This window comes from Taurulus bubalis (genome assembly GCF_910589615.1).
Source record: "Taurulus bubalis genome assembly, chromosome: 7".
NCBI lineage: Eukaryota > Metazoa > Chordata > Actinopteri > Perciformes > Cottidae > Taurulus > Taurulus bubalis.
In genome coordinates, this window is record NC_136595.1 from 18,694,783 (window position 1) to 18,708,980 (window position 14,198).

A 14,198-nucleotide genomic window follows, 5' to 3' on the forward strand; every position below is an offset into this window, starting at 1 on the left:
TAGTCTCTACATACATCTTAAAATGTTCCAGAAGGTGTGTTGCAGTTCGTGTTTTTACCCGCTCTTTCTCCTCCTCGCCACTAGGTGTCCCCACATTTTCACCCTCGACCGCCACAACTGGGTCACTTCCGGTTCCGGTTGCGAGCACACGGACAGGAAGCTCGCTCCACACACGTGAAAATATTTTTGGGCCAAAACATACAGCCTACCCAAGATGGACGTTACAGAGGTTCCCGTGAGTCAGGACAGCAAATGGAAGAGAAAGACGACTAAGAAGCCGAAGAACAAGAGTGGGAGTCAGGGGGGAAATGGAGGAGCCGATGGAGCCGAGACGAAGGAGGATGTTAAGATGGAGAAGAGCGAGGCAGGACCTGCCTTCCCCCCCACCTTCAGCGTGTCCGAGATCAAGAATAAACAGCGAAGACATGCTATGTTCGTGAAATACAAGCAGGAAAAAGGAAAGGTAAAGATCCACACATATACTAGCTCAGCTAACTAGCGTTGTAATTTACCAAGTAAACTACACATTAGCTGCCAGTGTATGAGGTACACCCACAGACTACGTCACACTGAGCTAAAACTCACTTTAATGCAGTCTGATACAACAGCCAGGCTATACATAGTCATAATAATAATACGTTATATTTGTATAGCGCTTTAAAATGTACACTAAATAACAACAATACCAATATCAACAAGAGAGATTACATAACAGTAGGAAACAAAACAAAAATGTAGCTAGCTACACAACTAGCATCACATGTTAAAAACAGATTTAAATCCTCCCTTAATTAGGCTATAGAGATCATGTCAAGTGTACATTGTTTTTTAAGAGGTGTTGATTTCACTTTTTGGTGATGGTAATATTAATTCTCCCCTCATCAGTGGTGCAAGGTAACAAAGTACATCGTGCACTCAAGCGCTGTACTTCACTGTAAATCTCAAGTACTTGTATTTTACTCCATGAGAACTTCCAATGTTATGCCACGTTGTATATCTATTTTACTACATTTCAGAAGGAAATATGAAACTTCTTACTCCACAACCTTGACTTTATAGCTGTGGTTATCAGTTACAATACACATGATCAACAATTTACTAGAGCACACAAGTTGCTGGTTTTGTCTCCAAAGATCTGAAACCCAATATATTCAGCAGACAAGAGCAGAACATTATCACATTTAAGAAGCTGGGACAAAAATATTTTGCATTTCTGCTTGATATCTGACATTTATAACTTTCAGCGCGAATGCAAATATAAGTTACACGTTCTGGTATTTCAGTGTTTATATTTTTCTCTCTTCATGTTTCAGGCAAAGCTTCAGATGAAGAAGAGGAAGAAAAAAGAAAGGATAGCTTTGGGTGACAAGGTGAGTTTTTTTTATTCTGTGTTTTTTTTGTTCCATATGTTGCCATATCAGTCAAAGTTTATAAACTGACCTCTTAGTTTAATGAATTTTACCATTGAACAACATTACTATTGGGCATTAATTTTGTTCTTTTATTCTGTCCCCATGAAGGCGCCACCAAAAGAGGTCCCGAAGACGATAGAGAACCAGAGGGTGTACGACGAGACTACAGTTGATCCAGCAGATGAAGAGGTTTTTACCAACTTTCGTCAAGCTTGTTCGAACCGTCTCAGGTTATATTTAATGTGCATTAACGTGTGTGTTTTTGTGTACAGATTGCATTTGACGAGGGAACTGATGAGTTTTCTGCCTACTTCAATGGGTTGACCAACCCTAAAGTGCTCATCACAACATCAGACAGACCAAGAGGAGTAAGTGGCTTACCCCTCTTTTGGCTGCTGCTCGACCAAAAAAAAGAGAAGGGAAAATGCTTTTGACCGTACCAACACTTCTGTAACGATGTCGTTGGTCACGACAATGTTATTGGTAATAACTGTTGTATAAAGAGCAGTGCAGAGAGGGTTGGGAATAAAAGCTTATTAATGCTATAGTTATCACATTTAGCACCTCTAAATAGTTAACACAATGTATTATATAAATGCATATAAAACTTTATGTTATTTAACCTGTTGAGGCACTTTTTATTTAAACCGCACACTTGGGTTTACAAATAATTAATATTTTTTATTTTGGCCTGCTTTGTATACCAGGATAGAGTTTGCAACTTGGCACAATAAAATAGGTAAAATGTTGAGGCAGTTTAACATTTAGTGTGTGTATTTGATATTTTAAAGATACTGTTTAAATGTTCCTGTGGTGTTGAATTGGAGTCTGCTGAGGCTTCTTCTCACTCCTAATTTTCAGACACTGTCTATTTAAAACATTAATAGCTGTCTGATGTTCGCTTTGCAGAGGACGGTGAAGTTTTGTCATCAGCTGGCCACAGTAATCCCAGACGCCCATGTGTACTACAGAAGAGGTTTGGCCCTGAAGAGGATCATTCCTCAGTGCGTCGCCAGAAACTTCACCTACCTGATGGTCATCAATGAGGATCGCAAAAGGGCCAGTATCCTCAAAGTCAGTGTGTCGGGAGAGGGGAGGATGATTCACAATGCTCTGTATACTGTTCTCTTTCATCACATATCCATTATATTGCTTTCATTTAGATAATGAATGAGGATTGTGTTTAATTAAATCCATGCGATTGTGTTTTTTTACGAAGCTTTTTAATCTCGCCAACTTCAGAGACCACGTTTATGATGAAAACTCAGTGATAAATATGAAAGTTGCAATAAGTATTGTGGAATTGCTAATACACTTTGAAACAAAGAGCTAGTCAAAGTTTTAGCTCACCTAGTCCGACCACCTAGTTTGGTTCCCTTAACTCGACTTTCAGATGGTTTGGTTCTCTGTCATCTTCCTGATGGGCCCACTGCACACTTCAAGGTCAGCAGTGTTCGACTGCGCAAGGAGATGAAGGCAAGTTGATCCATTTCAATTATATTCCCTGATTCTTTTTTGATATAATGAGACTTTTGTAACGGCGTGATAATATTAATGGGTTATATAGCATCTCTTTAAAAGTTTTGAAGAAAATAATGTGCATGATGAATCAAGCCTGCTAATACCTGAGAATCTTCATTGTGGATTTTTCAACTTTGCAATCCGACCTCAATTAATGCTTGACTGTTTTGATGATTAGCTGTGTGGCAGTCAAGCCTATATCTTCCAAATAGTTTCTCATCAATACCATCATTTAATATATGAAGCCACTGTTTATTATCCATAAACTTAATCATGTGATCTCATCGTAATTGTAGTATTTTCTCGTTGCAGAGACGAGGCAAAGATCCAACTGAACACTCTCCAGAGGTGATCCTCAACAACTTCACCACGCGTCTGGGTCACAGCATCGGCCGGCAATTTGCTGCCCTGTTTCCACAAGACCCTCAGTTTGTGGGTCGACAGGTCGCCACCTTCCACAACCAGAGAGACTTTGTCTTTTTCAGATTTCACAGGTGACTTTTTTTTAACTGAATTCTGACCGGCCTTGTAACTCTCATTTTTCAGAAGCTGTTAAGACCGTTTATCTTTAATATAGATGGTCTAATAAATGTGTGTTCTGATCTCTCCAAGGTATATCTTCAAGAATGAGAAGAAAGTTGGTATTCAAGAGCTGGGACCTCGCTTCACCCTTAAACTCCGCTCTCTACAGAAAGGCACCTTTGACTCAAAGTTTGGGGAGTACGAGTGGGTCCTGAAGGTGAGTCTCTCAGTGCTGAAACTTTTCTTTGAGAAGAGCTGTGATGATGGAACCAATGGAGTCAGCGCTTCAATAGTAATTTGTTTTGTGCCATGCCACTTAAAGTTTATCGACGTTTGCCTAAATTTCCAAAAATGTGGTTGGCTATTTGGTGCCAGGATATTTGATAGTCATACAGATTGCTTTGCAAATCAGTTACATGTTTGAAGTACTTTGTAAATGTTAATCAGAATAGAAATAATGTCCGAGGCTTTCTATGTAAAGCTAAACAAAATACACTTCTTTTGTTTCCAGCGCCATGAGATGGATGCCTGCAGACGAAAGTTCCAACTTTAAATGCAAAATAACAACCAGCTTTTGTGGTCAGGCAAGGACGACCTTGTTTATTATCAAAGATATTACTACAGTTATTGGCTTTCCACAAATGGACTTTGGAGTGGATATCCAGATTATTTGTGGAAGACTAGTTATCACTTTGCCTTTCAACTAAACTTGATGACAACACCGCTTCCTGGATTTTTTAAAAATATCACCAAGCTGTAGATGGAAACTCACTCTGAAAACAACTTATATAAAGCTGCATCTGCAGGCCAAGAGTGGGACAGGAGCCTGTAGCTCATCGCAAGGACTTTGCTCATCGCAAGGCGCTCTACATGAATCTGAATAACCTGAATACACGTGTATGTGAGTGTTGTCCTGGCGTATGTTCAGTTCCTTTCAAATGTATCTTCACAAAATGTATGACTGTGGTCCAAAATGAATCGGAGAGTCATTGTGAACCAGCCCTGGTCCCAGACTGCCGTGCTATTACATCCTGGTCTGCAAATGATAAAGAGCAGTGACTTAAGTGCAACAGTTTCTGGAAATGGTTAAATGGTTCAAATCGTGTCTACAGTACAGCAGCTTTTGTATTTGACGGGACTTTAAAAAAATAATTATGGATGATGCATGGAACACAATGCATTTACTCATTTTAATAAAATACAATGCATCTACTCATTTTAATAAAACATGTTGCTTCAAGTTTAAAATGTGAAAATGTTATTCTCAATCAGGAATGAAAAATGTACAATTCAAAAGGCACTCGTGTAGTGTGGATTAGTTGTATCTCGGACTAATATCGTGCCAGTACGAGATTTTTGCAAAGGCAAAAGTAAAAAAAAAAAAAACATCCCGGTAGTCGCTCGTCCCCAAATTCACAAGCGCTCTTCTGGCTTTTCCCTTCCACGACGCAGGTCCTGCGGTCCGGTTCCAACAAGGCAACACAATGTCCAAAACCTGCAGAAATGTTTCATGCATTAGTCAGACCTAATAACCATTTTACTGCAGTGCTGTACACGGCATCTACAAGTTCCAACAAGTTTCATTTAGCATTCATGAACCCTTTGTGCCATTTTAAGAGTGAATCAGAAACTGTAAATTACATATATCTTGTTGCCGATGATTTCTCCTGGTATTGCAATGTGGCTGTTTATTATGACCGTATGCAAACTTGATGTGTTTATTTAACCTCAATACCAATGTCTAGAATAGATAAACATCTAATATTAGTACAAAAAAAGGAGCAAAACATGTTAAGCTTTTCAGATATGCCTCAACTGTTTATTTTGTAAAGACAATGCTGTTTGGTAATTGGTTGCAAGTGGGAGAAGAAGTACTCAGATTTTCTACTGAGGTAAAAGCAATATCACTGAAAAACAATATTACAAGTAAATGTCAGTATTCAAATTTGTACTTTTTGTAAAAGTAAAAAAGTATCAGCATCAAATTTAAAGTACCAAAAGTAAAATAACTCATGCAGTATTGCCCATTTCTGTATAATGTATATTATTTTACTGGATTATAGTAGTAATGCATTAATGTGGACATGTGAAAGCTAGTTTAATTTACTTTAGACACTTCTGAGTTGTACATCCCCTCCATCTTATAATAATAATAGTTATTTGTTGATAATGCTTTTATTAATCCAAATCTGCAAAGTAATTTCAGTTATCAACTAGTTGTAGTAAACACCTTCTCAAAAGGATGGAGTAAAACAAGAAGCACAATGTTTCCCTATGAATTGTTGTCAAATAGAAGCTTACAGTAGCTGAAAATAGAAATACTCAAGTACACGTACCTCAACATTGTACTAACGTGCAGTACTTGAGTACACGTTCTTTGTCACTTTCCACCACTGCTGGTTGTTTACATGAGCGTTAAGGGACTAGCCTAGAAAATCAATGAAATTCCAAAATGTCCAAATATTGATAATTGCTATTTGGTTATGTCTCAAGGTCTTGAACTGGCAGAATCATCAGGAACTCGACCTATGATACAGATCTTACTGAGGAGAACACGTGCTGTGATACTAACGCAGGAAGAGGGTCGGTGCTATAGAAAGGAGCAGACTTTCTGCGGTCTGAACGGGTTGTTGCTGGACGACATGCCGGTGAGCAGAGGGTCCTGCTGGGCGTTCTGCAGGCAGAACTGCTGCAGGTCTGCTGCGGCCTGTGACACCTGTGGGAGAGGGCAAATACAACAAAATAAAAGAGTCCTGGAAAGTTATATGCTGTATTGTAACCAACCATATGTGATGCCATCTGTATCCAAACGAGAGAAATGAGCAACACATGAACCAACACGCCCTGGACGTTACCTTCACTCTGTGCATGCTCGCTTCCAGACGGAGCTGCTGGACGACTTTCTTCATCGCCACGACGCTGGATGATCCCGACATTGTTCCGGTTTTGCGGGACTGTAGTCTTTATGATGACGACTTTAACACTTTTAAGTCACTATTTGGCTAAAAAAAAAGGTGGGTTCCCAACTACTTCTTCCTCATCACCGAGTTTCCGGTTTTCTTGACAGGAGTGTCCGCCGGTGCTGCCTTCAAGGGGTGCTCTTAAAATGTAAGTTCTAACGTCGACTGTTTCCCCCTAAAGTTAGTTTTTAGATGGAAATAGCACCGGATCAGAACACGTGCATTTTAATGAAAACTAATTAATTAGAATGAATAACACCAAAAGAAATCTAATAGCTCAATTATTTAGCTCTAAATGCAGGGCGATTAAAGGGAAATGCGTAGTTTTACCATCATTTGTGCTTTCATATTCCAAAAGTTGTTGACGTAGTTTTTGTATAACGCTAATATCAAAAACACGAATGGGCTTTGGTGGAGAATAAGCTATTACTCTGTAAAATGTATAATTACGACAATTTACAGGGTCCGTGAAAGCGGCATCAGACCAATATTGATTGCGACCTCTAGTGGTAATAAAGCAGTAACACACTTAGTAATTATGTACAAGAAAACCTTCAGAACATTTCTCGACATACCCTGAATGTAATCAATGTAATGTGTCACGTTTACAAAGTAACTTTATTTTGTTGTTGTTCTATAATACAATTTAAAAAACATAATATAGCTTGCTAGTAAAAGAAAAATAGCGAGAATGGGCTGCCAGCATTCACCCATTACATTTTGTATTTGCCTCCATAACGGATTCAAATGTAAGACCAGTGTCAGGTGAAGACACATTGGATTAGCTGCTTCTTTCTGCAGTAATTGTCATCATCAGCACCAGAGCAACTAGTGCTGGCACTCTCATAAAAGAAAGTCCACTGGGCGACTGTCTGTGTTTGATTACACCAAATTGTTACCGAGCAGTCCACGCCTTCGTACCCCAATAAACGAGTCTTCCTCCGAACAAACCTAACAGAAAACTACCCTGTTAAAGTGTCTCTGCCTCTCTTTGGACTGGGAATGGAGCTGTCTTGTGAGTCAATGAGATATCTCGAAGAAGACAGAAGACCGGCCAGTTGCAAGGTACTTTGAGAAAATGAATGTGATCATTGTCAACGAACTGAAATTGTTTCTCACGTATGATGCCAATATGCAGACTGACAAGTGTCGATTTTATGTGTTTAGTTTGTGGAGCTCCATGTGCTGCATGTTCCAGAAGACCAGTGGAATGTGAAGCTCAATAAAGTCCCTGCCGAAGCCATAGAGAGCTTCATATCTGCCGGATTCATCAGGTAAAACATGTAATACAAATGTATTAGCAAGTGTTGTTATCAGGTTATTCTGCAAATGCAGTGAAGTAAAAAATACAATATGTATTTAATACTTGTTCGATAGATTTAAATCATAACATTCTCAATGTTTTCAAAGCACATTGCAGCATGTAAGTAAATGCACTTTCTCAATGTGTCATATTTGCCTTTAAAGCTTGATATGAGTATGGTATTTAAACGTGAGCTCTTGAAAGTTGTTATATTTTTATTTCAGTAAATATTAAACTGTTCCCTCAGATTTCTTTGTTTTTTTTTTTTACAGTGTTTAGACTTTAACTTTTTAGGTAACTAAAATCCACAGGAACCCAGATTACAGATGATTTTGGTTCTTCACAAGGTGTCAAATTGTAAAAGAAATGTGAAAACCTAATTTGTGTCATGGATCAGTTATCTCAAATTTCCTTTTCATCGCTCAGGGTGTATCCTGATATCACCCTGAAAACTCTGAGGAGCGAGCTGGGAGCTCTTCTTGGCGCTGAGAGGCACTTAGAAAGTTTTTCCTTCCTCAAATGTGTGGGACGCAGTTTGGCTCTGGTGAGTGTTGGATGTGTATTGTGTTTTTCTAAAGCTGGTTGTGTTTCACCAGGCAGACGGTAGGGAAAGACAATGCAGACGGTTTGATTAACAAGTTCACTATTCAGGCTGTTAACACTAAAGTGTGTGTGTGTGTGTGTGTGTGTGTGTGTGTGTGTGTGTGTGTGTGTGTGTGTGTGTGTGTGTGTGTGTGTGTGTGTGTGTGTGTGTGGTACAAGAAAGGAAAGTGAGTACACATTTGTTACTGCTTTCTCACAACAAACACATCCTTTGCTATTACAGGTCAAGAGCAAACAGGAGAAGGATCTGAAAGTGAAAACATTTGCTCCACCGTATGTATGTAGAATGTTCCATATTTGCATAATTAATTTCTTTGGAATAGTCACTGACAAAAAAAAGTTTGATTTAAGATAAAGAATGGCAAGACAATACAACACTTTGGTATTATAAATAATAGCATTTCAAGTTTTGAAAATGTCTAAAAATCACACACAGCAGGTGGAAGTCCAATGTCTGGTATTGCCATGCCTATCCTATAAAAATAAGAGGTAATCTTCACTTGTGTCAGTGTAACTGTATGGCTTTCATTTTTGTATTTGTTATGCCATCTACGCTGCTAATTTCTCCCTCAATTTTGTTGTGAACTTAAGTGATTTGTGCATTTGCATTAAGTGATATGCATCTGTCTAATTAATTTTCTCTCCTTGTAGCTCTACACAGTATGTGATGATCTTCATTATGTCCCACTTAAGCCCCACTAATGTCTTGTTGTCACCTGTCGGCAGGCCCCACAGCCAGAGCTTTACCTGCTGCCCGCTGTGGAGACCGACAGCAGCGGTTGCTCCCGGTCGCTCAGCCCAGACACCAGCAGCAGCTCCCCAGACCACCAGACCTATTACCACCCTCCCAAGACATGCCCCCTGCCAGCAGAAACAAAAGAGCCTGTTAAATTCCCCCTCATCCCCCAGTGTTCCCATCAGCCACCGCCCACTCCAAGCCTGGAAGAGGAAGAGGAGGAAGAAGACGAGGAGGAGCAGAGCTATAGTTCTTCAGAGGCAGAAGGAGAAAATGGAGAGGAGGGTATCTCTTCCAACAAGTTAGAGTGGGCGGAGCAGGGCTGTTGCCCGAGGAAGCCTCATATTCAAAGGGCAACACAGCTTGTTTTACAGAATAAAGGCAAAATGACAGGTACACTATATTAGCTTTTTCTCTGCAACAAAGAATGCTTTACACACTCTAGATGTACACACTTGCAGTGTGTTATCTGTGTAATTATCCCATGTGATGAAAGTGCAGGTTTCTGTAATTTCAAACAAATTGCTGCTGATATTCACCACGTTTCAGAACAGATCTTATCACTCCTCTTGTGATTCTTGAGGTAAATGTGATGTTTTTAATGCTTATATCATGGCATTTTATAATCTGGTTTACCAGGCAAGATTATGTTGCATTGGTTTGAAACATAATGGTACATCTGCCACCCAGTCTCCTTAGCAAGGACATTTTGGCCCCCTTTTGAAACTAATCTTTTGGATCTCACATTACTGTACGAAGCTCATCAGTTGCTATATATCTACAGCTTTACAACTAAGTGAAGCTGATTCAGCTCAGGTGAAGGAGGAGCCAGAGAACAAAGAAACCTGCAAAAAGAAGAAACAGTACCACAGGCAGAACAGAGCGACCAGAGATTCAGGAGTCACCCAATCTCTGGGCGACAGGGATTCAGGCTTCTCACTCACAGACGGGTATTGTGCAGCATAACCGAGTGACATACTTGTACCTTGCTGTGAATACTCAAACTACTGCTACTGTAACGGTGTGTCTTTTTCCAGGCTCGGAAAATCAAAAGATGTACATGCACTGAAGTCCACCAGGACTAAACCAATAAGTGGGGTAATATAAGTTAAGTTTCTTGGTGTAGCCATTAGTCCAAATACCACTGCCTGCAGGCGGGTCTATACAGGAATACAGGCTAGTCCATTATAATCAGACTGTTGTATTTCTTTCTGGTTTCAAGGTGACAGATTGTCCAGTTGGGTTGTCCCAGTGTGTAGCTCTCACCGCTCCACCTCCAGGTCAAGCCTTCACAGTGATCGCTCAAAAGACCACTTCCTCTTCCGTCTTTCAGACAAACAGTAAGCTGTCACTTTAGCCACATACCAAGCATTAATGATCGTTCACTTTTCCTTTTTTTACCCAACTAACATGTGTGTTACTGTTAGGAGATGAACTGATTGAGGAAATCCAGCTGGTGAGGGAAGAGAGAAAGCAACTGGAGTGGACAAGGCAAGAGTTGCTCAGAAAAGGAAAAGATTTGTTGGCTCAAAACAGACATCGCAGGAACCAAGGTGAGCAATCAAATACGGTTAAAGTAAAACGCTAAAATCTTCTGAGCAATCACAGTTATTTTTTACAAGTTATTTAGTTTTCCATCAGTCGTGAACCCAAGAACAGAATTGTTCCTTATGTGCTTCAACTAACCTGTAATATATTACTGTTGTAAAGAGAAAATTCATTTAAATGTAGTTATAAATACTCCCGTGCTTGATTGCTAATACAGAGTTGTAGAAGACCTAATCCCTTATTGTTTTAATTGCAGTTGACAATATGTTAAAGACATGTAATTAAGTAAAAATGTAATTCCTATATTTTTTTAATAGGTCAAATTTGTCAAAAGTAACACCATTTGTTTCATGACTTTCTCATTAATGTAAAGCACGGGACAGTTGGAAAAAGAAATATTTTGAGACCAAGAAGGCCACAGCACCATTGGAGGAAAATCTGAGAAACTTACGACAGGAGTTGGAGACATTTTACAACAAACTCTTGCACCAGCTCCAGGCCAGAGATAACCGAGGGAAGCCAAGACGACAGGGCAGATCTTCCATAAAGGTGAAATGGATTTTATCTGGATTTTATGTTTATTTTTTATGTGGCTTTTGACTTATTGTAAAAGATAGGCATAGGTAGTATGAGTTTAGAAGATTTCCTAAACATATTTTTACTCTAGATAGATTCCAAAGAAATCAGATGCACAATGATATTTTGTGTTGCCAAAGGACCTTTTTTACTGCATTCATTTCAAATTGTAGAAGGAAAAGCAAAGGTTTAATTATTAGGAGTGTATAATAGCAAAGCCCTTTAAGTGGAACCCTTGGCTTTTGTTTAGATGACGTGTCAAAATGTCTGCTATGAAAAAGGTCTCTCAAAGGGCTTGTGAACTTAAGTTGCCACCAGTGCTGAAGTCACATGTTTTTTAAGCTGGACAGCAACTACCAGGGTTTAAAAAAAAATGTTCTTCATAAAAGTCAAATAAATGACTGATTGAAAGATCTTAAATTTCAGAACGAGCTCATCATTCACATCATGACAGAGAGCCATGAGATTGACAACCTGAAGAGGAAGCTAGAGGATGCTAAGATGAAGCTGGTAACAGAGATAAAGGTAACTGATTTTCTATGAATCTATATAAATGTGTCTATAACCTCTGAACAAAAGTAGCGGTTGTACAACATAAGAAGTTGATTGGTCAAGAGAGGCATATCGGAAAAAAATGGCAAAATGGCACACATTTGAATATTATTATGTGTTCTAAAATGTACTTGAAAGTGTTATTATTCTATAAAAAACTCAACATTTTTTACTATGAGACACATTATTAATAGTTAGGACTGCAGTGCAGATTGGCATATTTGAACAGTAAATATATAATTATTTATAGAAATATGCTACATTTTATCAAATTTTAATGAGTTCCTTTGTTTACGCTTGATGGTTAAAATCCTGTATTCACTTACTTAAGTTAAAGTATGCAAGTATGAACAGCAATATTTACCTAAAGTATCAACAGTAAAAGTACTCATTGTGCAGTCAAATTATACATGTTGTTTTTGGTTTAATATAACTGGTGCATTATGGTACTGTAGATGTTTTGCTATTTCTTCTGCTTTATAAACTGTGAAGTGTTTTTGTTGACAGTAATGCGTAATAGTCTACAGGATCATATGTTGGAAGCGTTTCTGTCCCGTTTCTGTCCTGTCCTGAATGAGCTTGGAAAAACACTTGTTTTCAGTTTTGTGACTATTCATTTTCCAGCTGATCTAATTTTTTTTTTATATATATATATATATATAGTTTATTTTGCTCGAGAAGTAGGACAATCTTCTCAATGTTAAAAAGGAACACTTCATCGAACAGTTTATGAGAAACATTTTAATTTGGAGGAACATGGTTTTTAGTTGAAAGGAAGGCTTTAAGCACTCGATTCTGATTGGGTTTGTTCTGTAATAATGTGCTGGCTACATTCATCGAAAGAAAGAAATACATTTGAATATCGTATTCACAATAATGAGTGTGTCCTTCAGGGCCTCATCCTCTGAGCACCACAAGGTGGCAACTAACACACGAGCTGCAAGAAGGAAGTTACACTGTAGTATAGTATATACACCCATACCATGGTATAAACCCTCATCGGTCATTATTCCTTCCATATATCAGATGTAGAAGTATAAAGTTCCTTAAAGTAGAAAGGCTCAAATAAAGTAAAAGTACCTTGAATTTCTACTTCAGTACTGTACTTGGGTAAATACACTTGTATGCTGGTGGTATCTGGTGAATTATATTAACAAACCATGTCATCTTTTCATGAATGGCTGCCTAGTTGAGGAAGCAGGCTGCCACAGAGCTGAGGGCCCTGAAGGCAGAGCTGGCCCAGAAGAAGAGTCAGTCCTCTCATCCTGGTCCTACGTCATCTCTGTGCTTTGGAAAGACCACACGGGACAGACCACAAGTTCAAAGCACCGCCACTTAATTCAGTACATACAGACTGTAAAACAAATCATTTGGTTGGACAGGAGTTGATTTGTTTGATTTTATGCTGCTGAGTTTAGTATTTTTTGTACATTTATTATTATTCTTTCATGTAAATGTGTTGGTACTGTTTTCATCTGAATTGCTCAGGTGCTGTGAGCTAAGAGACCCATAAGCCCGTTTTTTTTGTCAATTTTGAAAGGGGTATTTTTAGGGGGAGATAGCAGGTTAACAGTATATGCCACATAGAATAGCCTGAAGATTAATTTGAGATGCTCAGCAGTGTGTCAAGTTGTTATAGTCATGACTACAAAAAAAAGATTAAATAATTCAAATAAATAGTTTAAGTGTAAAGGGGCTAAGAGCATGACAGAAGATATGATGGCCATTCCTATCCTCTATGATGCCATTATTACACAGATTCGGTGCTACATAAAACAAAACAAAAAATTCCATTGAAGAATTGATAAGAAAGATCACTCCAAAATACCACGTGTATATGTGTGATACCAAGACCTCGAGGAACACCAAAGAAAAAGTCATGCCATTTTGTTGTACCAATTCTAAGCTAGAATTTACCCTCAGTCACACATTGTGGTAACCGGATGGCCCAGATAGAATTGTATTCTCTCAATGTGATATTACTTACCTTTTTGTTTGATTCCAGAAAAGAGGATGGACAATGATTAAATGACGCTGATAGTTAGATGTGGCTCCTGTCCCTTCATTACTTCTGATCAAATTCAACTTGTAACGTCACATCTTACGGTAGGCTACTGTTGACTTTCAGTGTTGTTTAGCCTCAAAGATCATGATTTAATCTATTATAGTGATAGTTTGTTGTAAAAATGTCATGCCATTCAACAGATCATAAAAAGGCATGACATAATTTAAGTTAGGTATATAATGTATGTATTAGGTATTTTAGAAAAAGAAAAGTCATAAAAAGACATAGTATGGTATATCAGGAAAAATGTAATGGTACACTACCATTAAAAAAAGACAATCATAAAAACTCAGTATAGAATGTGCCCCTCTGCCTGGTTGTTTTGCTGTGATTTCTTTCTCCAGGGCTGCAGACCTGATTGTAGAATAAGCAGCATGGGACACAAGAGTGCTGTCCTCAC

General features: G+C 38.6%; 3 protein-coding genes across 6 annotated transcripts; 2 read left to right on the top strand and 1 right to left on the bottom strand.

Moving 5' to 3' along the window:
- The first annotated feature begins 187 nt into the window (after nt 1-187).
- Nucleotides 188-4,483, top strand: rpf1 (ribosome production factor 1 homolog). The gene is made up of 9 exons (XM_079221287.1): nt 188-463; nt 1,314-1,370; nt 1,521-1,601; nt 1,685-1,780; nt 2,322-2,475; nt 2,806-2,888; nt 3,246-3,427; nt 3,546-3,672; nt 3,967-4,483. Exons 1-9 carry the CDS (start codon nt 215-217, stop codon nt 4,006-4,008), a joined length of 1,071 nt encoding a protein of 356 aa, XP_079077413.1. The 5' UTR covers nt 188-214; the 3' UTR covers nt 4,009-4,483.
- Nucleotides 4,484-4,627: 144 nt separating this feature from the next.
- On the bottom strand, nt 4,628-6,495 carry LOC306739300 (guanine nucleotide-binding protein G(I)/G(S)/G(O) subunit gamma-5). 4 transcript variants are annotated; one of them, XR_013771031.1, is made up of 3 exons: nt 6,311-6,495; nt 5,792-6,171; nt 4,628-4,950 (listed from the first exon to the last, which is right to left on the bottom strand). XR_013771031.1 is itself a non-coding variant. In XM_079221289.1 (3 exons), exons 1-2 carry the CDS (start codon nt 6,389-6,391, stop codon nt 6,046-6,048), a joined length of 207 nt encoding a protein of 68 aa, XP_079077415.1. In that variant the 5' UTR covers nt 6,392-6,495; the 3' UTR covers nt 4,628-4,950; nt 6,028-6,045. The 4 variants fall into 4 exon arrangements, 3 of the variants coding, with proteins under 3 accessions (XP_079077415.1, XP_079077416.1, XP_079077414.1); XM_079221289.1 differs by having other exon boundaries at nt 6,028-6,171; XM_079221290.1 differs by having other exon boundaries at nt 6,000-6,171.
- Nucleotides 6,496-7,417: 922 nt separating this feature from the next.
- spata1 (spermatogenesis associated 1) lies at nt 7,418-13,072 on the top strand (the record flags this gene model as incomplete). Its single annotated transcript, XM_079220773.1, has 12 exons — nt 7,418-7,480; nt 7,583-7,689; nt 8,145-8,262; nt 8,545-8,598; nt 9,048-9,450; nt 9,842-10,007; nt 10,095-10,155; nt 10,280-10,397; nt 10,485-10,610; nt 10,979-11,154; nt 11,608-11,706; nt 12,923-13,072. The coding sequence occupies 12 exons, from the start codon at nt 7,418-7,420 to the stop codon at nt 13,070-13,072; spliced, it is 1,641 nt and encodes a 546-aa protein (XP_079076899.1).
- Between the last annotated feature and the right edge of the window lie 1,126 nt (nt 13,073-14,198).